This window comes from Eubalaena glacialis, chromosome 2 (genome assembly GCF_028564815.1).
Source record: "Eubalaena glacialis isolate mEubGla1 chromosome 2, mEubGla1.1.hap2.+ XY, whole genome shotgun sequence".
In the NCBI taxonomy this organism is placed as follows: domain Eukaryota; kingdom Metazoa; phylum Chordata; class Mammalia; order Artiodactyla; family Balaenidae; genus Eubalaena; species Eubalaena glacialis.
This window is the reverse complement of record NC_083717.1, coordinates 24,352,859-24,375,191: the sequence shown is the minus strand read 5'-3', so window position 1 is coordinate 24,375,191 and position 22,333 is coordinate 24,352,859. Positions and strand designations below refer to the sequence as shown.

The following is a 22,333-nucleotide window of genomic DNA, read 5'->3' as shown; positions in this document are numbered from 1 at the left end:
TAATAATGTGACCCAACTGTAGCTCGACCGGCAGGATTAAGTGAGATGTTTGTAAAACAGCTGGTAGAAGTCCAGCACATTGTTATCAGTTCTATTTCTTTAAAGCAAAGATCTCAACATTCAATTAAAAAATTTTTTATCGTTCCCAATTGCCTAACGTCATCACTGTACATTCTAAATTTCTGAGTGCCATGATAAAATTGTCACCACAGGCCCCAGAATGCCATCCCTGATTTATTATGTATACTTGTCATTCTGAACAATTTGCTATTGACTGAGCCGTGTCCTGTGCTTCAAGCTTTTGCAAATCTGCACGTGCCTCTTTTATACTTAAAATAGTCTCTCCATTTATCTCCATTTGCTGAACTTCTTTAAGATCCATTCTTCATGAGGCTTCTTGGAATTTGTCGTTTTTGAACCGCCATAGCACTTTGGGGCAGGCATCCCACTCCACCTGGTATATAATCATTTGTATATGTGACTCCTCTCTCACAGTAGGGGAGAGAATATATATAGCCACATATATATATATATATATATTTTTTTTCCCCCCTGTAAAGTAGCAGTAACTATCTTGTGACTCAGATAAAATAGATGCTCCATTAATATTTGCTGACTCACTGAATATTATCAGTCTAATTATTTAATTTGTCATACTTGTAAAATACAAAGAACACATATTTGCACAAAGCTACCATGGAAACAAGAAAAAAAGTATGATTAATAGAAAATACAGTAGAGTTAATATTTTCCACTATTTGGACCTTCTCCTTAAGGCATTTAAAGGCAGCATTAGCTTTATTAGCAGCCAGATGACTGTAAGGACTCCCAGTGGAGCCTGCAGTCAACTGAAATCCCTGCTTCTTATATGGGGAGGCTGCAGGTCAGGACTCCCCCACCCTGTCTTCATGGAAGCCATTCTCTCTTTATCTAACTGGAAGGCTTTAAATTTACCCTTGCAACATTTCACTTACTAGGTTTTGTCCCATAATTCAATCCTCTGACATACTTTTAAGTTCTAAGGTTTGTGACAACTGTAAATAATATACATTGGTTGTGAACAGATTAAGTCCAAGTAAAGATAAACTCTTCACTGTGCTACTCAAAATAAATATTCTTTAGATTTAAATGTACTTTGAGCTAGGAATCCACTGAATTTAGCAATAATTCCAGTTCATAAACAACCGCAATATGTCTATATAAATAGGCACTAATAATCCCAGCAGAAGGGCAGTTAGGATTATGTGGCTATTTTGGGGTCTAGTAATTACTTCTTCCTTACATGTTCACAAACCACCTATTTCCTACTATAATCACTAGGAAAACGAAATGTGTCTATATATACAGTGGGGTATTATTATTCAGATTAAAAAGGAACGAAATTCTGATCCATGCCACAACATGGATAAACCCTGAAGAGCTTATGCTAAGTGAAAGAAGCCAGACACAAAAGGACAAACACTGTATGATTCCACTCAAATGAGGTAGTCAAATTCATAAAGACAGAAGAGTAGAACAGAGGTAACCAGGGGCTAAGGGGAAGTGTAGTGGGGAGTTATTTTTTAGTGGGTTCAGAGTTTCAGTTTTGGATGATGAAAAGATTTGGAGATGGATACCGGCGATGGGTGCACAACAATGTGAGTCTACTTAATGCCACTGAATTGTATACTTAAAAATGGTTAAAATGGACCATCTTATGTTATGTATATTTCACCACACAAAAAAATTAAACTGAATAGGAAAAATAAAGTTTTCTATTTAGAAAATGTATTCAGCATTACTAAATGATTAAAATGTGAGAATCATTGGAAATAAAAAGATTAACAGAATAGCCCATCAGGATCTCATGATGTAGTGGGAGAACAGATACAGAGGGCATTCCGGGAGAGAGAGCAGTAGATGCAAGCGAGGGTGAGACCACAGAGTGCTTAGGAGACAAATGGCTTAGCGGAGCTGCGGTGCAGATGGCAGGTGGCACACCTGCAAACATAACTAGAGGTTATCATATAGACGATGGCTTAAATTGCTGAAGGTCTTTAACAAGAGAAAGACATGGTAAGATTTGACGTTCAGAAAGATCCTTTCTGCTTGTGATATCAAGAATCTCTTAGAGGGACTTCCCTGTTAGCACAGTGGTTAAGAATCTGCCTGCCAACATAGGGAACACGGGTTTGATCCCTGGTCCGGGAAGATCCCACGTGCTGCGCAACAACTAAGCCCATGCGCCACAACTACTGAGCTGGCATGCCACAACTACGGAAGCCTGTGCACCTAGAGCCCGTGCTACACAACAAGAGAAGCCACCACAATGAGAAGCCCACGCACCACAACGAAGAGTAGCCCCTGCGCGCAGCAATGAAGATCCAACACAGCCAAAAATAAATAAATAAATAAATAAATTTTAAAAAAGAATCTCTTAGAGCTAAAATGAACAAATGAAAAATATAAAGAATGTTGATGAGACATGATGAAGGACAGTATTCTAAAAGATTAATAAAACATAATAAATTTGAATACCTAGTTGAAAAGAATATTCTAGAAAAACAAAAATTATACAAATGATCAAAATTGACACAAGATTAAATTGAAAAACTGAATAAACTAATGACCAAAAAGAAACTGAATCAGTAAAAACTATTCCTTCACCTGCAAAAGAAACCAGCAAAATATCTTACAGAAAAATTTTACCTTTCAAGAAGTGATGATCCCGTCTTAAAAACACTATTTAGAGTAGTCAAAAGAGAATATGTATACAAATCATTTTAAGAGTTTACTATCACCAGGAGCACAGAAAAGAAAATTAAACATCAATCTCACTTCTGAACATGAAATTAAAATGCAAAAGAAAATAGCCAATTTGTTTCCAGCTTTGCTTTGTATGATATTTAATCTTACACCAGCTGCTGTAACAATAATGCCCCTCCTCCCCAAAAAAAGATTCTAGTAGAAAGGTGAGAGATTGAGACAGGGTCAAATGAGGTTAAAATCAAGGCAGGAAATGAACAGTAACAGACTGGAAATGGAACGGAAGGCTTCTAGAACAGCCCTAGGATTCTGCTTTCAGCAACTGGAGTGGGCATTTGTGCAATTAAGAGACAGGGAAGCCACATCGAAGTGGAGTTACTGAGCTGATGAGCTGTGGCCCAGGCAGTGTTATTCATGTGTATGAACACAGCTGGAATCTTCATCAGTTACCTGTCAGACCGGGCCCAGTGCCAAGCCTTCCTGGAGACACGGAGGTGTGTGAAGGCCAGGCTGTGCCTGGAGATGGAAAACCAACGACAGCGTGTGGCTGACAGGGTCTTGATGTTCCGGTTGGGTGTCAGGTCTGAGCCTCTGAGGTAGGAGAGCCAAGTTCAGGACTTTGGTCCACTAGAGACCTCCCGGCCCCACGTAATATCTATAGTCAAGAGCTATCCCAGAGAACTCTGTCTCAACGCTAAGACCCAGCTCAACTCAACGACCAGCAAGCTCCAGTGCTGGACACGCCATGCCAAACAACTAGAAAGACAGGAACACAACCCCACCCATTAGCAGAGAGGCTGCCTAAAATCATACTAAGTACACAGACACCTCAAAACACACCACCGGATACAGTCCTGCCCACCAAAAGACAAGATCCAGCCTCATCCACCACTACACAGGCACCAGTCGCCTCCACCAGGAAGCCTACACAAGCCACTGAGCCAACCTTACCCACTGTGGGCAGACACCAAAAACAACGAGAACTACGAATCTGCAGCCTGTGAAAAGGACACCCCAAACACAGTAAGTTAAGCAAAATGAGAAGACAGAGAAATATACAGCAGATGAAAGAGCAAAGTAAAAAACCACCAGATGAAACAAATGAATAGGAAATAGGCAGTCTACCTGAAAAAGAGTTCAGACTACTGATAGTAAAGATGATCCAAAATCTTGGAAATAGAATGGAGAAAATGCAAGAAACGTTTAACAAGGACCTAGAAGAACTAAAGAGCAAACAAACAATGATGAACAACACAATAAATGAAATTTAAAATTCTCTAGAAGGAATCAATAGCACAATAACTGAGGCAGAAGAATGGATAACTGACCTGGAAGATAAAATAGTGGAAATAACTACTGCAGAGCAGAATAAAGAAAAAAGAATGAAACGAATTGAGGACAGTCTCAGAGACCTCTGGGACAATATTAAACACACCAACATTCGAATTATAGGGGTCCCAGAAGAAGAAGAGAAAAAGAAAGGGACTGAGAAAATATCAGACGAGATTATAGTTGAAAACTTCCCTAATACGGGAAATAGTCAATCAAGTCCAGGAAGTGCAGAGTCCCATACAGGATAAGTCCAAGGAGAAACATGCCAAGACACATATTAATCAAACTATCAAAAATTAAATACAAAGAAAAAATATTAAAAGCAGCAAGGGAAAAGCAACAAATAACATACAAGGGAATCCCCATAAGGTTAACAGCTGATTTTTCAGCAGAAACTCTGCAAGCCAGAAGGGAGTGGCAGGACAAATTTAAAGTGATGAAAGGGAAAAACCTACAACCAAGATTACTCTACCCAGCAAGGATCTGATTTAGATTTGACAGAGAAATTAAAACCTTTACAGACAAGCAAAAGCTAAGAGAATTCAGCACCAACAAACCAGCTTTACAACAAATGTTAAAGGAACTTCTTTAGGCAGGAAACACAAGAGAAGGAAAAGACCTACAAAACAAACCCAAAACAATTAAGAAAATGGTAACAGGAACATACATATTGATAACTACCTTAAATGTAAATGGATTAAATGCTCCCACCAAAAGACACAGACTGGCTGAATGGATACAAAAACAAGACCTATATATATGCTGTCTACAAGAGACCCACTTCAGACCTACGGATACATACAGACTGAAAGTGAGGGGAGAGAAAAAGATATTCCATGCAAATGGAAATCAAAAGAAAGCTGGAGTAGCATTCTCATATCAGACAAAATAGACTTTAAAATAAAGACTATTACAAGAGACAAAGAAGGACACTACATAATGATCAAGGGATCAATCCAAGAAGAACATATAACAACTGTAAATATTTATGCACCCAACATAGGAGCACCTCAATACATAAGGCAAATGCTAACAGCCATAAAAGGGGAAATCGACAGTAACACAATCATAGTAGGGGACTTTAACACCCCACTTTCACCAATGGACAGATCATCCAAAATGAAAATAAAAAAGGAAACACAAGCTTTAAATGACACATTAAACAAGATGGACTTAACTGACATTTATAGGACATTCTATCCAAAAACAAAAGAATACACTTTCTTCTCAAGTGCTCATGGAACATTCTCCAGGATAGATCATATCTTGGGTCACAAATCAAACCTTGGTAAATTTAAGAAAACTGAAACCATATCAAGTATCTTTTCAAAGCACAATACTATGAGACTAGATATCAATAACAGGAAAAAACCTGTAAAAAACACAAACACGAGGAGGCTAAACAATACACTATTAAATAACCAAGAGATCACTGAAGAAATCAAAGAGGAAATCAAAAAATACCTAGAAACAAATGACAATGAAAACACGACATCCCAAAACCATGGGATGCAGCAAAAGCAGTTCTAAGAGGGAAGTTTACAGCAATACAATCCTACCTTAAGAAACAAGAAACATCGCAAATAAACAACCTAACCTTACACCTAAAGCAATTAGAGAAAGAAAAACAAAAAACCCCCAAAGTTAGCAGAAGGAAAGAAATCATAAAGATCAGATCAGAAATAAATGAAAAAGAAATGAAGGAAACAATAGCAAAGATCAAAAAAACTAAAAGCTGGTTCTTTGAGAAGATACACAAAATTGATAAACCATTAGCCAGACTCATCAAGAAAAAAAGGGAGAAGACTCAAATCAACAGAATTAGAAATGAAAAAGGAGAAGTAACAACTGACACTGCAGAAATGCAAAGGATCATGAGAGCTTACTGCAAGCAACTACATGCCAATAAAATGGACAACCTGGAAGAAATGGACAAATTCTTAGAAAAGCACAACCTTCTGAGACTGAACCAGGAATAAATAGAAAATATAAACAGAACAATCACAAGCACTGAAATTGAAACTGTGATTTAAAATCTTCCAAAAGACAAAAGCCCAGGACCAGATGGCTTCATAGGCAAATTCTATCAAAGGTTTAGAGAAGAGCTAACACCTATCCTTCTCAGACTCTTCCAAAATACAGCAGAGGGAGGAACACTGCCAAACTCATTCTATGAGGCCACCATCACCCTGATACCAAAACCAAAGATGTCACAAAGAAAGAAAACTACAGGCCAATATCACTGATGAATACAGATGCAAAAATCCTCAACAAAATACTAGCCAACAGAATCCAACAGCACATTGAAAGGATCATACAGCATGATCAAGTGGGGTTTATCCCAGGAATGCAAGGATTCTTCAATACACGCAAATGAATCAATGTGATAAACCATATTAACAAACTGAAGGAGAAAAACCATATGATCATCTCAATAGATGCAGAAAAAGCTTTTGACAAAATTCAATACCCATTTATGATAAAAACTCTCCAGAAAGCAGGCACAGAGGGAACTTACCTCAACATAATAAAGGCCATATATGACAAACCCATAGCCAACATCATTCTCAATGGTGAAAAATTGAAACCATTTCCTCTAAGATCAGAAACAAGACAAGTTTGCCCACTCTCATCACTATTATTCAACATAGTTTTGGAAGTTTTAGCCACAGCAATCAAAGAAGAAAAAGAAATAAAAGGAATCCAAATCAGAAAAGAAGAAGTAAAACTGTCACTGTTTGCAGATGACATGATACTATACACAGAGAATCCTAAAGATGCTACCAGAAAACTATTAGAGCTAATCAATGAATTTGGTAAAGGAGCAGGATACAAAATTAATGCACAGAAATCTCTTGCATTCCTATACACTAATGATGAAAAATCTGAAAGACAAATTAAGGAAACACTCCCATTTACCACTGCAACAAAAAGAATAAAATACCTAGGAATAAACCTACCTAAGGAGACAAAAGACCTGTATGCAGAAAACTGTAAGACACTGATGAAAGAAATTAAAGATGATACAAACAGATGGAGAGATATACCATGTTCTTGGATTGGAAGAGTCAACATTGTGAAAGTGACTATACGACCCAAAACAATCTACAGATTCAATGCAATCCCTATCAAACTACCAATGGCATTTTTCACAGAACTAGAACAAAAATTTTCACAATTTGAATGGAAACACAAAAGACCCCGAATAGCCAAAGCAATCTTGAGAAAGAAAAACAGAGCTGGAGGAATCAGGCTCCCGGACTTCGGACTATACTACAAAGCTACAGTAATCAAGACAGTATGGTACTGGCACAAAAGCAGAAATATAGATCAATGGAACAGGATAGAAAGCCCAGAGATAAACCCATGTACGTATGGTCACCTTATCTTTGATAAAGGAGGCAAGAATATACAATAGAGAAAAGACAGCCTCTTTAATAAATGGTGCTGGGAAAACTGGACAGCTACATGTAAAAGAATGAAATTAGAACACTCCCTAACACCATACACAAAAATAAACTCAAAATGGATTAAAGGCCTAAATGTAAGGCCAGACACTATAAAACTCTTAGAGGAAAACACTCTTATGACATAAATCACAGCAAGATCCTTTTTGACCCACCTCCTAGAGAAATGGAAATAAAAACAAAAATAAACAAATGGGACCTAATGAAACTTAAAAGCTTTTGCACAGCAAAGGAAACCATAAACAAGAAGTAAAGACAACATTCAGAATGGGAGAAAATATTTGCAAGCGAAGCAACTGACAAAGGATTAATCTCCAAAATATACAAGCAGCTCATGCAGCTCAATATCAAAAAAACAAACAACCCAATCCAAAAATGGGCAGAAGACCTAAATAGACATTTCTCCAAAGAAGATATACAGATTGCCAATGAACACATGAAAGGATGTTCAACATCATTAATCATTAGAGAAATGCAAATCAAAACTACAATGAGGTATCACCTCACACAGGACAGAATGGCCATCATCAAAAAATCTATAAACAATAAATGCTGGAGAGGGTGTGGAGAAAAGGGAACCCTCTTGCACTGTTGGTGGGAATGTAAATTGACACAGCCACTATGGAGAACAGTATGGACGTTCCTTAGAAAACTAAAAATAGAACTACCATATGATCCAGCAATCCCACTACTGGGCATATACCCTGAGAAAACCATAATTCAAAAAGAGTCATGTACCACAAGTTCATTGCAGCACTATTTACAATAGCCAGGATATGGAAGCATGCTAAGTGTCCATCGACAGATGAATGGATAAAGAAGATGTGGCACATATATAGCATGGCATATTACTCAGCCATAAAAAGAAACGAAATTGAGATATTTGTAGTGAGGTGGATGGACCTAGAGTCTGTCCTACAGAGTGAAGTAGATCAGAAAGAGAAAAAGAAACACCGTATGCTAACACATATATATGGAATCTAAAAAAAAAAATGGTTCTGAAAAACCTAGGGGCAGGACAGGAATAAAGACGGAGACATAGAGAATGGACTTGAGGACACAGGGAGGGGCAAAGGTAAGCTGGGACAAAGTGAGAGAGTAGCATGGACATTTATACACTACCAAATGTAAAATAGATAGCTAGTGGGAAGCAGCCACATAGCACAGGGAGATCAGCTCGGTGCTTTGTGACCACCTAGAGGGGTGGGATAGGGAGGGTGGGAGGGAGATGCAAGAGGGAGGGGATATGGGGATATATGTATACATACAGCTGATTCACTTCGTTATACAGCAGAAACTAATACAACATTGTAAAGCAATTATACTCCAATAAAGATGTTAAAAAAAAAAAAAAAAAGAGACAGGGAAGCCCAAAGGAAAAACAGAAGTGAGAACTGAGTAATCTTTGTTCCAGCAATGGGGAAGCAGGGCTTATCTTTGTGCCTCACACAGCCTAAATTATCCATTTTTGATATCTAGATCACTTAGTTAATTCTGGGATTTAAATATATAAGAGATATAAATCAACAGGAAAATAAATCCCAACCTCTAAAAAAATACACCATAATTTCAGAAAAAGAAAACTTAGATAGTCTCTCCATTGTATTATCTGTGACACTATTTTCACATTATTATAGACAGTTGAGACTGAAGTCACAGAACTTGGTCAAATAAAACTAATGTTTTTACTAATAAAATCACAGTTTGGCATAGGGATGTAATAGGCTGAATAGCAGACCCCCAAAGCTATCAGGTCCTCATCCTTGGAACCTACAAATGTTACCTTATTTGGAAAAGGGTCTTTGCAAATGGGATTAAGTTAAAGATTTTAAAATGAGATTATTCTGGATTATCTGGGTGGGCTCTAACTGCAACCACATGCATCCTTTAAGAAGGAAGCAGTGACTTCCCTGGTGGCGCAGTGGTTAAGAATCCGCCTGCCAATGCAGGGGACACGGGTTCGATCCCTGGTCCAGGAAGATCCCACATGCCGTGGAGCAAATAAGCCCGTGTGCCACAACTACTGAGCCTGCGGTCTAGAGCCTACGAGCCACAACTACGGAAGCCCTCGCGCCTAAAGCCGAGCTTCGCAACAAGAGAAACCACTGCAATGAGAAGCCCGCGCACCGCAACAAATAGTAGCCCCCACTCGATGCAACTAGAGAAAGCCCACGTGCAGCAACGAAGACCCAAAGCAACCAAATAAATAAATAAAAATAAAATTTAAAAAAAAAGAGGGAAGCAGAGGGGGATGACACACAGAGGGGAAGGTGATGTGAAGACGGAGCAGAGATAAATCTGAAGGGATGCAACCAAAAGCCCAGGAATGCCTGCAGCCACCAGAAGCCGGAAGAGGTGAGGAACAGATTCTCCCCAGAGACTCTGGGGGGGAGCACAGGCCTGCAGACACCTTGATTTTGGCTCAAGGATACTGATTTCAGAACTCTGGCCTCCAGAGACAGAATCAATTTCTGTTGTTTCAAGCCACCTAGTTTGTGGTAACTTGTTACAGCAGCCATAGAAAACTAACATAAGGGCGATCAATTTGGGGCCCAGTGGGACCAATCTCAACATTCATCTACACTTAGGAATAACAAATAATAAAGGAAAATAGAAACACATAAGGGTCCAAAACTATATGGCATGTGCTAAGATATACTCCAGCCTGTCTTCCAGGTCATATCACAGCAATATTTTGAAAAGAAATTTTCTTTTCAAATGTATCATATATAGAACCCAATTAACCAATTTCTTCATGATATCTAATATAGATGTTACTACTGAAACACTTTGATCAAAGTTAAGACAGTTGGCAAGTCATCCTGAAGCAGTTAGGCATTGCTGACTCAGACTGCCCGTTTCCTTCAATTCTCCTAGACACTTATTTAGTCGTGCAAATAACCACTAGCCTGTAAAGTAACCAAAAAAAAAAAAAAAAACTCCCACAAACAAAAAACTGAGTTAGGTTAAATAAGCACCATGTAGAATATTAAGTAAAACAGCAAATCACCCAGCTTAAAACTAAATTGCAGTAGATACTGAATATACAGTGCCCTCCTGAATACCCTGTCTGATTTATCTTTTCACCACCATAACCAAACTGAATGCACTGCACATCACAAGTACTGCACAGATATTTGGTGAAAGAATATATGAGAACTGCAAGAGAAGAGAACATGAAAAGTAGATATAAATACCTGACTACGTGCCATACCAGGGCTTGAAAAATTTCAGTTGAGGGCCAGATCCAGTCTGCTGCTTGTTTTTATAAATAAGATTTTATTGGAACACAGTCAAGCTCATTCACTTATGTATCATCTATGGCTGCATCCTCGCTCTGAGAGCAGAGTTAAGTGATGACAAAGACACATGGCCAACAAGGTCTAAAATATTTACTACGTGGCTCTTTATAGAAAAGGCTGGTCAAGTCTTGCTCAGTACCACACCATCTAGAAGGGAAGGCAATTATTACTGAGTGTCTACTAATGCACTTATATTCTACCAGGTGCTAAGGAGATAGTTGAATAAGTTAGTCTCTGTTCTCAGAAAATCATAATAGAGCAGGTAAAACAACAAGTGTGTACTCCAGCTAACAAACTTGATAGTGGGCTATGACAGAAAACTGAATAGTATTGCCATAGCACAGAAAGAACCTTTAAGTGGAGAAGCTTTCAGGGAGAAGCAAATGTTTACCATGTGAAGCATTTAATCAAAATGAGCTTTTCCTTAAAAGAGTCAGCTCATCATAGGCAAATAAGAAAAAAACCAGTTCCTAAGAAAATAAAACAAAACAATCATTAAACAAAAAAGAAAAAGAGATGAAAATAACCAGAAAAAAATAATTCACAGTACTGCATCTTTTAAAATGTAGTAATCAACATTTCATCAAAATTTTCAGGTTCTAAGATACCTGTTCACATAGCTCACCTTGATTTGGAAGATGCTCCTCCTGAACTACATGCTCCTTTATTCAAATTAAATGTAACTGGAAGAAAAGAATTGGTATTCCATATATATTTCAGGAAAATTATAATAAAACATCAGATATAATAAAACAAAATTATGATAAAAATTATAATAAATATCACAATGCAGCTACATAGAAATTCATGGACATTTTGAATACATGAGAGCTGGAATGCTCCTACCCAGAGATCATAAACTCCTGTAAAATATACTGGACTGATGTTTAACAGAGCTGGGAAAGACCATCATATGATGTAGCAGACAGCCTTGGCCACTTCCCCACTCCACTGCCCCTCTCCCCTTGGTAACAGGAATCCAATTTTGTTTGGGTGTCCATACCCCTCACGTATGGCTTGGAGGATGCTATGGTCTGAAGGTTTGTGTCCCCTCCCAAATCCAAATGCTGAAAACCTAATGCCCAAGGTGATGGGACTAGGGAGTGGGACCTATGGGAGGTGATTAGTAAGGCTCTTTGGTCTAAACCAATCAAAATAATTCCACTCCCTTTCCAAGTGACTGTTTTTGAGGTGGACATGTGATACAGTCTGGTCAATGACATTCAAAAGGAAGTCTGCTGGTGGGAAGAAGGTCTTCTAGGAAAAGTTTCCTTGCTCACAGGGGACTCCAAAGGAGGGAGATGCTCTCTGTCTTCTTCTGGACAATGCTGGGTCTGCATATGACGGCTGGACTGCTGGCAGCCACCTTGTGTCCAGCTGCTGATAGTGTGGCATCTGGAACCACCCTACCTCTGGGACTCTTGGTATGGCAAGGTATTTCCTTATTGTTTAGGCTCATTTTACTCAGTCTGGTTACTTGTTGCTGTCGGCATTCCATCCAATTCATTGTTATCACCTTTTCATTTTACTGATGAGAATAATCCAGACAGATAACACTCTTGCTCCCAAACATGTTGCTAGTTTCTGGCAGAGCCAATACAAAAGCATCCATATTGAAAAAGGAAGAAAGAAAAGTAAAACTACCTTTTTCTTCATCATTTTCTCTGCTTAATTCCGTAAAAACAGGGACTTCCTTTAAAAAAAAAAGTTTGAAGGTTTGGTTCACAACTGCATTTACCATCAATATTCAATAGTCCTTAATTATGACTTGCTACCTAAAATGGTTTAAGATACTAATTAAGAAATTATGTGTATTGCAAATATTCTCCAATAAAGAATTACTCTACGGGGGGAAAAAAGTAGCTTTTCTGTACCAAACTGCAGAAGTTTACCTACATTTTTATTTCTATTACAATTTAAGCAGGAAACAACAACATAAAGCAATAAACTCTAGGAATCTTAGCTAGAGGATTACTTTAAACAGCAAAACCTTTCTCTTTTGTAGTACGCTTTAGTGTAATGATCAAGGGTCTAAGACTAACTCAAAGAAGACTGTGTATAAAATCCACCTCTGCCACCTATGAGCCTTGCCATCTCGGTCAATCTCATCGTCTCCCTGAAGGCTCAATCATTACATCTTTAAAGTAGGGATAACCTACATATTTAGAGTTATGATAAGGGTTAATTAGGATAATATAAATAAAACACTTAGCATAGTGCCTGCTGTAGTGTTTGATAAATGTTAATTGTTGTTACTACTGATAAATAAGAAGGATGACCTTGAGATCTAGCTAAAATATTTTGTTAGGTAATGTCCATATACGATTTCACAAAGGAACAAAAAAGAACATGATCTTACTTTGAAAAAATTGATATGTTTAAATGTAGAATGAGGAAGCACTGATCAACAGAATTTCCCCTGCTTTTTTGGGTAAAGATACTGTTTACACCTGAAAAGTACAATTAACTTGAAGGTTTTAGCAATATTAAGCTAAAATGTTACAGAGCAATAATGTTATTCCAAAAAGTAAACCTCTTTCCTCAGTACAAGATGTGAATCCTTTGCAATTTCCACGATAGGAAGTTATAATTTTTTCTCTATTGAAAATGAAGATTTAAATTTTTAAAAAGCAAGAGAATAAAAAGCTTTCAGTCTTAAGGAGTTTAAATTTCACATTTACAGCAATTTAAGCACTGTTCCTGTTTTAACTGAATGTAGAAAACTCCTAAAAGATTGTGTGACAATATGCATGTTAATGTAAGTAACGTAACACACACTCTCTCACTTATCAAGAAGTTCAATCAACATGGTACAAAAGTTGATTCACAAAGTGATCCTCACTGATGTCTTATTCTCATCGCCTGCTACTTCCTGCATCACTTTGTACTCAACGGCTTATACAACATGTGCTCACCAATGATCAGAGCAGCTGTACTCATAATAGCTAAAAACTGGAAACGAGCCACATGCTTCTCAACAAGAGAATGGATAAATAAATTGTATTATATTCGTAAAATGAAATACATCAATCAAAAAAAAGAGTGAAGCACTGATAGGAAAGGATGTAGACGAACTACACATACAGGACATTACGGTGAGCTAAGGAAGCCAGACACAGAGAGAACAAACTGGATGATTCCATTCCTACGAAGTTCAAGGGCAGACTAAACTAACCAACAATCAATAGTATATCAGAATAGTGCTTCCTTCTTGGAGGACAAGGAATATTAATTGGGAATGGACATGAGGGAACCTTCTAGGATACTAGAAATGTTCCATATCTTGATCTGAGTGGTGGCCACAGGGACTACCTATCTATTGATCCATCCACCCATCCATCTAAAGACACATACATATGTGAAAGTTCATCGAGCTGTAATCTTAAGATTAATGCACATCATCCACTTTACTTCATGTGTGCTACACCACAATAAAAAGTTTTTAAAAATACTAAATGGCTAGTAGTTTCACATACACACTAGGCTGTATTTTCCTGCTCACACACAACTTCTAGTATGTAAGCTCCTTGAGGGTCAGGGATTTTTATCTTTTGTCCACTGGCTGTATCCCCAGTGCCTAGAAGAACGCCTGGCACATAGGAGGTGACCAATAAATGTCTGTTGAAATAAATGCCTTGATGTAGTTATTCTAACACTGAACCAACTTTATCATGCTTTCCCTCCCCCATTTACCTGGATTTTACCCATTAATTCCTCAAGACTCCTCAGCCTAGGGGATGTATCTACCTCCAAATATTCTAGGTCCTCCCCAGGCTGGAGCAAGTGCCAGCCCTCTGTGTTCTCACACACTGTGTTCATCCCTAGCACTGCATTAATTATAATCAGTTGAAACGCTCTGTTTATGTCTTTGCCACTAGCTACTGACTCTATTTTAGAGATGAGGAAACTGAGGTTTAGAAGATTCCATAATTACACAAACTTGTGAAGTAAGTCAGGAATGGACCCCGGTTTGTCTCAACTCCACAGCCTGGACTTTTATACCTGGCTATGCTCTTTATCCTACAAAACTCGTTCAAGGCTTAAACAAACAAGCGATTTTGCTTCTTCACACCTTTGTCTATTGCCTCTCTGGATGATGCCCACCTGCTCTCTCCCCTCCAGACCTCTTCTCACTTGTTCTTGAATAAATTTGGCAGTTTTTTCTTCATCATCAAGGTCCTGCTTCTTCTTCTTCTCTAGTTCCAGCTGCCGGCGGATCGTCTCAGGGTCCCTATCTATATACTGAATATACCAGCCTTTTGGTGTTTCATCCACTTTGCACAAACCTTAAAAAAAGTAACGGACACTATAATTTTGAATACAATCAAAGCTGACAGTACATATAAATGTGGTCTCTCTCTGCAGTATTTACTCATTCATTCAAATACACTCAGTCAAACACATTCAAATACACAAATTCATACAGCACGTGAATTTTCCATATTTACAGTTAGTGACATTTAGACTTTAATTGGAATATTTTATCTCTTTAAAGAGAAAAGAAATATTATTTTGATTTTTGACTAGGTTGAGGCAACACATTTAAACAAGGGAAACATAAAAAAAGCATTATCTTGCTTAGTAATTATTCAACTGTCTCTAAGTACTTAACATCCACTGAGTACAGGATATTCTGCTAACTTAACTAAGCAGAAATCTTCCCCCAAATGGAATAAAGAAACACACTGAATAACTAATACCTTGATACAAAATTTCTTTCTCTGTTCTTTTCCTGAACTTTCCATCCTGTTAGAAATGGGAAAAGAGGCAGCAAATTTAAAAACTGCCTTAAGAAGGGGTAACAAAAGTTTCCAAAAGTGCAACGAAGGTAGGGGGAAAAGTGGAAGAGGACGGGTACTGATCCTTAACCTAAGGAGTGGATGCTTCAGTGATACATCTTTGCACTGTTGACAGAATCAGTCCAGACGCTCTTACACACCTGCAGCGCACAAATCCAATCCTGGAAGACTATGCTCCTCTCCACCAGTTTCTAACTGCCCTACTCATCCTCTTTTTCATAAATTTACACGGAAAATATGATCATTCTCTCCCTGCCTGCAGCGCAGCCATATAACAGCTGTTCACATCATGTCTTGTTCTTACCTTCTCTGCCCAGCCACTTGGTAAAATCTGTCAGCGTCTCCCACTGAGTGGCGTTCATGTGGATGTGCTCTCGGTGGCTGATGTACTCATTGTAAACGATGTTGTTGTGAACCCTCTTGGTTCCTGAGAAGAAATTACAACACTGCTGACCCTGAGCAGATTATGAGATTATAAAGTCATTATGTGCACAAGACTTAAGATACTTACCGAAGCGTCTCCTGAGAAGTTCTAGGAAGTCACTTCGGAATTCCCTAATAAAGTAGGGAGGGAGAGCATTAAGGTAATTTCTACAAATACATAGCATCACCTTCCTGAAATTTAAGCCATCATATAGTTTGCATGAGCACATGATATATAAAACATCTACGTGAATATCTGTTCCGAACCTTTAAAAACTGAACAAGGGAAGAATCCTGAAAGATTACAGCTTTCAAGAATTAAAGTTAAAAGTCAAGTTGGAGTTGGAACTTTTTGTCTTGGTAAATGAGGCACAGCAAAAGTGCCCACACATCTTTGGAGCGGATTCTTCATGGAGTCTCAGTGCTACTGAATGTGGCATAATCATCCCATTCTATTGGTAATACAACGTGAAGTTGGCACTTAATGTGTCCCTCTGAGCTGAGCACACTGTGTTAAGTGACAGATAAACATAGGTGAATAAGATATACATTCTGACCAAGACGTTTACAGGTGAAGAGAAAGAGAAGGCTGTTCCCATCTGGCACAGAGACATGCAAGCATCACTTGATATTTGAGAAATGACACACATATAGACAATAGTTATTTCAAATTAAGTATTCAGTAGATATTTTCTCAAAAATAAACAAAGTGAGCCTGTCATGTCAAGAAAAACAACTGACGGTATTTGTTGCCAATGATAAAATTTGAGCTTTCAAACAAAAAATGTGAATTCTGGTAAACTAGTATCCGCCACCATGAGTCTGACATACTTCCCAATACTTAAAGATGTTTCTGACAGCACTGAGTTGACATTACTGAATATGATTTTATGATATTGCATAATAAAATGTATCACCGTTCAGAATTTCAGAATACCTGTGTAACTCAATGAAGCAATATTTTCCAAATGACTGATGTGTGATGTTACAAAACCATGCACGGGGACAAGATCCACTTAAAGTAAAAGATCACATGGATTTTAATGTCATAGAGTACAAAAGGTTTGCTATATGGTCTCTGATTCCACATTGCAACTAATCTTTAAGAAACTACCACGTCATTGTGTTTCAATGTAGTATCACAGAAAAATAGCCAAAATTATGTGAAAAGGCTACTAAAATACTCTCCCCGCTTCCAACTACACATCTGTGTAAAAGCTGGCCTTTCTCTGTGTATTTCAACCAAGCAACATTTCAGAAGAGAATGAATGTAGAAGCAGATGTGAGAATACAACTGTGTTCTGTGAAGATAGACACTGAAGAGATTTGCAAAAATGTAAAACAACTCCACTCTAATTTTTTTGTGTGCTTTTTGTGTGTTGGAAAATATAGTTAATTTTCATGTAACAATGTTATTTTAACTGTAATAGGCTTATATTGTGATTTTAAATGAATAAATTTTTTTAATGTCTCAGTTTTAATCCCTAATTTACAAGCTATAACCCACATAAACAAAAGTTTTTGGGGTTTAAGACCAAAAGGTCTAAAACCCTGGAAAGAAAGAAAGGGATGGAGGCAAGACTAAATATTAATTGTAATAATAATAATTAACAGCTAATATTAATCGAGTACTGACCACTCTTCTAAACACTTTCAAAGTATTAACTCATTTAATCTTCGCATAAACCCTATGAAGGAAAGACAATACTTGAAAGGTACAAAACCTACAGATGAGGGGACTAAAGCACAGAGAAACTGAATAAGTTCACCCAAAGTCACACAGCTCCTGAGTGGAGAATCCCGGGTTTAAAGGACTTAAAGACAAGCAGTCTGACTCCAGACCTGTGCTCTTAGCCACAATTGTTTTAGACTGAGAGATGGTTTTTCATATGTTTGAAGTGAATGGAAGAAAGACTGATTTGTGAGACATACTTTTCTAACAATTCCACACAATGGTAAACTGTCAAAAGAAAACAAAAACTGAGCACAAAGATAATACAGCTATCACATTAATATGTAAGGAATAAACAGAGCTTCCAATATATTAAATATTAAACATCTATTAAACGTCCAACTGAATAAAGCTTATGATATAAGGATGGCTTTGAGTTACTTACTCTGAAAAATAATCCATAAACTGCTGAGGATTTTCTGAAGCCAGCAATAGTTGTCTCTGATGAGATTCGGACATACAATGACACTTAAAGCCATTCTACAAAAATGTAAAGGTAGTGGTTAAATCTTGATTTAGCTCATTATAATGGGCCCTAAATATAAGTATTTAATTAAATCCTAAAAAGCTGCTCTTTGATGATAAATTGTAAAAAATAATCAAGTCACTGGCTGTAAGCACCCTATCGTTTAAAAAAATTTTTTTTATAAAGTTGAGTTTTGCAACCCTGCTAATCAAAGAATCCCAGAAGATGAAAGAGACAGAAAAATACTGCTTTGGAAAACAGACATTAGTAAGAAACATTACAGGGCACAGTAAGAGAAGAGCAATTTTATTTTTTGACTCAATTTAACAAATTCCTATTGGGCACCTACTTCATACAAAGTGTTATGCAAGCGTTTCGAGGACTATAACAAAGTAAAATGGGTCATTAGTGAATTTCCGTTAAGAAAACTATTTTCACTCACTTTCCTATACTTTAGCTCATTACCCAAAATACACTTGCAATTTTATACATAAACCTTATTTTATCATACTAAATCTGTATCTTCTTCAGATGATTGTAAAAAACATGCAAGTTTTGACTTTGTGTCTATTCTGCTTAACATTTGAACCTGATTCTCCACTAGTAAGAGAAATGAAAAATGTGCCTCTCCTCTGTCTCCCCCATCTTGGTGAACAGCACTGTCCTGTACCATCACCCAGGCCAGGACCGAGGACAGCATCCCAGAGTCCTCCACCTCCACTCAGCACTACGTCTACTCCGCCGTCCTAATAACTTACCCAGTCCCTCGGCTCAATCCCATTGCCACTGCCCTGATTTCAACACTCAATCTTGCTTAGAGCAGTTTCCTAATCTTCAGTCATCCACAGATGCCTACACAATTCTTGCCTCTTCTGTGCCCTACCTATGCATTACTCTTCCTTAACTGCGTCTTAAAAGGAAACTTGATATCAGTCTCATAAACGAAAAACCAGCACCACTTTCCATAAATTATAAATAAATCAGTAAGGTGAAAGCAAAATAATGTTATTAAATTCTAGAAACTCAAGGGAGTGGATGGGCAGGAGGGGAATACTCCGGATCTGACCTTCCTCCCCCTCAATCTTCCGGTACTAGAGACAGAGACAGGGGAGGGGGCTTGTAGGGGTCAGCTTCTCCTCCCCCAGGCAGGGAAGGGCAATGAACAGATGTGAGGGCAAACAGGTCAGAATCACCCCAAGTGTCTTACTCTGAAAAGTAGTAATTAAAAGAGAGAATCAAACGTGTCTTCTCTTTCCCTGAGGAATTCTATTTTAGGATAACATTTGAGGATAACCAAATAACCCTAGTTAACGAGAAAAAGCTCATTTTTACAAAAGAATGGTGGTCAACAATACATGTAAAAACAACTAGAAAAATAACCACTTTGCAACTTCTAATGAAATAAGTGACTCAAGCAAAGATGTTAAAACATGAGTAAAAGGCTGATGGGAAATTGGAGCTATGGGCACGATTCCACACTCCACTAGTATTTGTTACTCATTCCCCCATAGTTACTTGCTCTTGCAAAGGGGAAAATATTACTTTCCAACATTACTTTACAGGCTGTCAACTGTACCCAATTTTCTTAGCACTACCAGACATCATGGGCTTCCTTATTTGATGCAATGTGATATACACAGGGTCACCTATCAAGGATTCTGCTCCCAAATATTTAACCTGAACCTAATCAAGCCTTCAGACCTAAGTTCCAGTTTACAAAAACTGCAAGAGTTAGAGAAAGAAGACGAACGACAACCACAAGAAAACTTAATTGTTAAAGGGGGAATCCTCTAGGATCATTACTGGCCTAGCCTCTTCAAGTCCATGTCAAGAAAAACAACTGAGGGGAAGGGAGGGAATTCTATTTTAAATTTAAAATTGAGAGAGAATTAAAAGTCCTAACACCTGACACCACAGAGATTTTTAGGGCAGTGAAACTATTCTGTATGATACTATAATGGTGGATATTTGTCATCATACATTTGTCCAAACACACAGAATGTTCAACACCAAGAGTGAACCTTAATACAAACTATGGACTTTGGTGCTAATGATGTGCCAATGTAGCGTTATTGATTGTAACAAAAGTACCATTCTGTTGCACCAGGTTGATGGTCTGGGAGGCTGTACATATTGAGGGCACAGTGGGTACGAGAAATCTCTGTACCTTCTGATCATTTTTGCTGTGAACCTGAAACTGCTCTAAAAAATAGTCTATTTTTTAAAAAGTTCAAACAACCAAATCCAACTATAGCTTTTGACTGGATCTGGGTTTTTTTGTTTGTTTGTTTTTGTTTTTACTTTATTTTATTCAAGTATAGTTGATTTACAATGTTGTGTTAATTCCTGCTGTACAGCAAAGGAATTCCGTTTTTTATACATATATATACATACATACATATATAATTCTTTTTCATATTCTTTTCCATTATGGTTTATCACAGGATATTGAATATAGTTCCCCGTGCTAAAAAAACTGTTTTAAAAAGCATTCATGGGAACAATTGAGAAAATGTGACTATGGAGTATGCACCAGATGATATGAAGAAATATTTATTAATTTTGTTACGTGTGATGACATATATTGTGGCTATATAGAAAAATATCCTAATATTTTAGAGGAGCGTATTTAAATATTTATAGGTGAAATATCCTGATGCTTGTAATTTACTTTACATATTTCAGAGAAAAGGAAACATGGCAAAGTACTTAAAATGTTAAGTGAAACTTAAAGCGTTAAATCTGGGTAGTGGATATATGGATGTTCCCTGTACTAGTCTCTAGTTTTCTGTGTGAGAATTTTACCTTGACTAGTAGTAAAGAGAACTAAAGAGAAATGAAAGAGAATAACTGTATCAATGTTATTCAACGTGAGGCCCACCTAAAGTATCTCATCCCTCACTTGCAGAAACACTGGATTAGATTATTCCAAGTGCCCAGCGTTCTTCCTTTCCTACCCAATTCAATCTCCAGAGAAAAACGTGATCCTGTCACTAGCCTGCTCTCAATTTTTCCAGGTGCTTCATCATCCATCTAAATAAGGGGGAAAAGTGTAAACTCCACAGCACAGCATACAAAGTTTTTTCAAGATCTGCTCAAAGACCCCTTGAGCCACTTTATACATAATTGACTCATTTAAAACTCACAACAATCTTACAAGTAGGGACACTTACTATTCTCACTTTTCAGATAAGTAAACAGGCAGAGAGAATGTGACTTGTAAGTGGCCACAGCTTGGCTTCCTAACTCTGATTCTGACTCCAGAGGCCACATCTCACTCGCAATAACATCCTGGTCCTGGCACATGGCAGGTGCTCGATAAATGCTTGTTAGGTGACTAGTGTGCAAGAGCTTAGTTCTCCTTTTTCATCTAATCCCGAAAAGAGGTGTACACCCTGATCATGTCTTAAGAGCCACGTCAATTCAGAGACGTCTGTTACTGTCACTCCCGGGAGTCCGGCTCGGCACTGTTCACCCCGCGTTTCTTGACGACTTGAGTGGGGTCACTTCTCCGAGGGCTGCAAAACCTTTTCTTACTTCATTTCTTTTTTGGGGTTAGACTGGGGAACAAGGAGGTGTCAAAGGCCACTGGCTCCCCGCAAGGACGGGGCTGAAGGGAAGGACGGCCCTACTGAGTTGAGTCCTTGACTCACCCTGCGCAGCCCCCACGACTAGGGACGGGAAACCCAGGCCCTCACCCCGGCGTCGGGGACCTCAGCCTGCATCTCCAGCGGGGTCCCTCCGGGGAGAGGAGGGGGTGGGCAGGGGACCGCCTCGGGCCCGCTTACCTCGTCCCGGCACTGCTTCTGGCACATCTGGCAATACCAGCGCAGCTTCTGAAGCCCCTTGGACTTGATCCTGTTGGCGATGGCCTTAGGGGTAAGAAAATCTGATTTCCCCATCGCGCCCTCCGCAGCAACAACTTTCGGGAGCCCAGCGCCGGGTTGACCGGAAGCGGAACAGGGCTGGCGGGGGTGGGCAGGACAAATAACCTCCTCGAAAGGAGGTGGGGCTTCGGAAGCCTGGGCCCCTCCCCAACGCTCGCGAGGCTTCGTTCCATCCTGCCG

The 22,333-nt window shown here is 38.4% G+C and overlaps 1 protein-coding gene across 1 annotated transcript in view; it reads right to left on the bottom strand.

Moving 5' to 3' along the window:
- The window catches only part of KIN (Kin17 DNA and RNA binding protein), a 35,501-nt gene extending 13,291 nt beyond the window's left edge, over positions 1–22,210 (bottom strand). Inside the window, exons 1-7 of the mRNA XM_061181647.1 lie at positions 22,055–22,210; positions 18,186–18,280; positions 16,157–16,200; positions 15,950–16,072; positions 14,951–15,132; positions 12,491–12,539; positions 11,472–11,529 (exon numbers count right to left, since the gene is read on the bottom strand). Coding sequence (XP_061037630.1) covers positions 11,472–11,529; positions 12,491–12,539; positions 14,951–15,132; positions 15,950–16,072; positions 16,157–16,200; positions 18,186–18,280; positions 22,055–22,168 — 665 coding nt within the window. The 5' untranslated portion in view covers positions 22,169–22,210. The remainder of the gene's footprint in view (positions 1–11,471; positions 11,530–12,490; positions 12,540–14,950; positions 15,133–15,949; positions 16,073–16,156; positions 16,201–18,185; positions 18,281–22,054) is intronic.
- Positions 22,211–22,333: the final 123 nt, after the last annotated feature.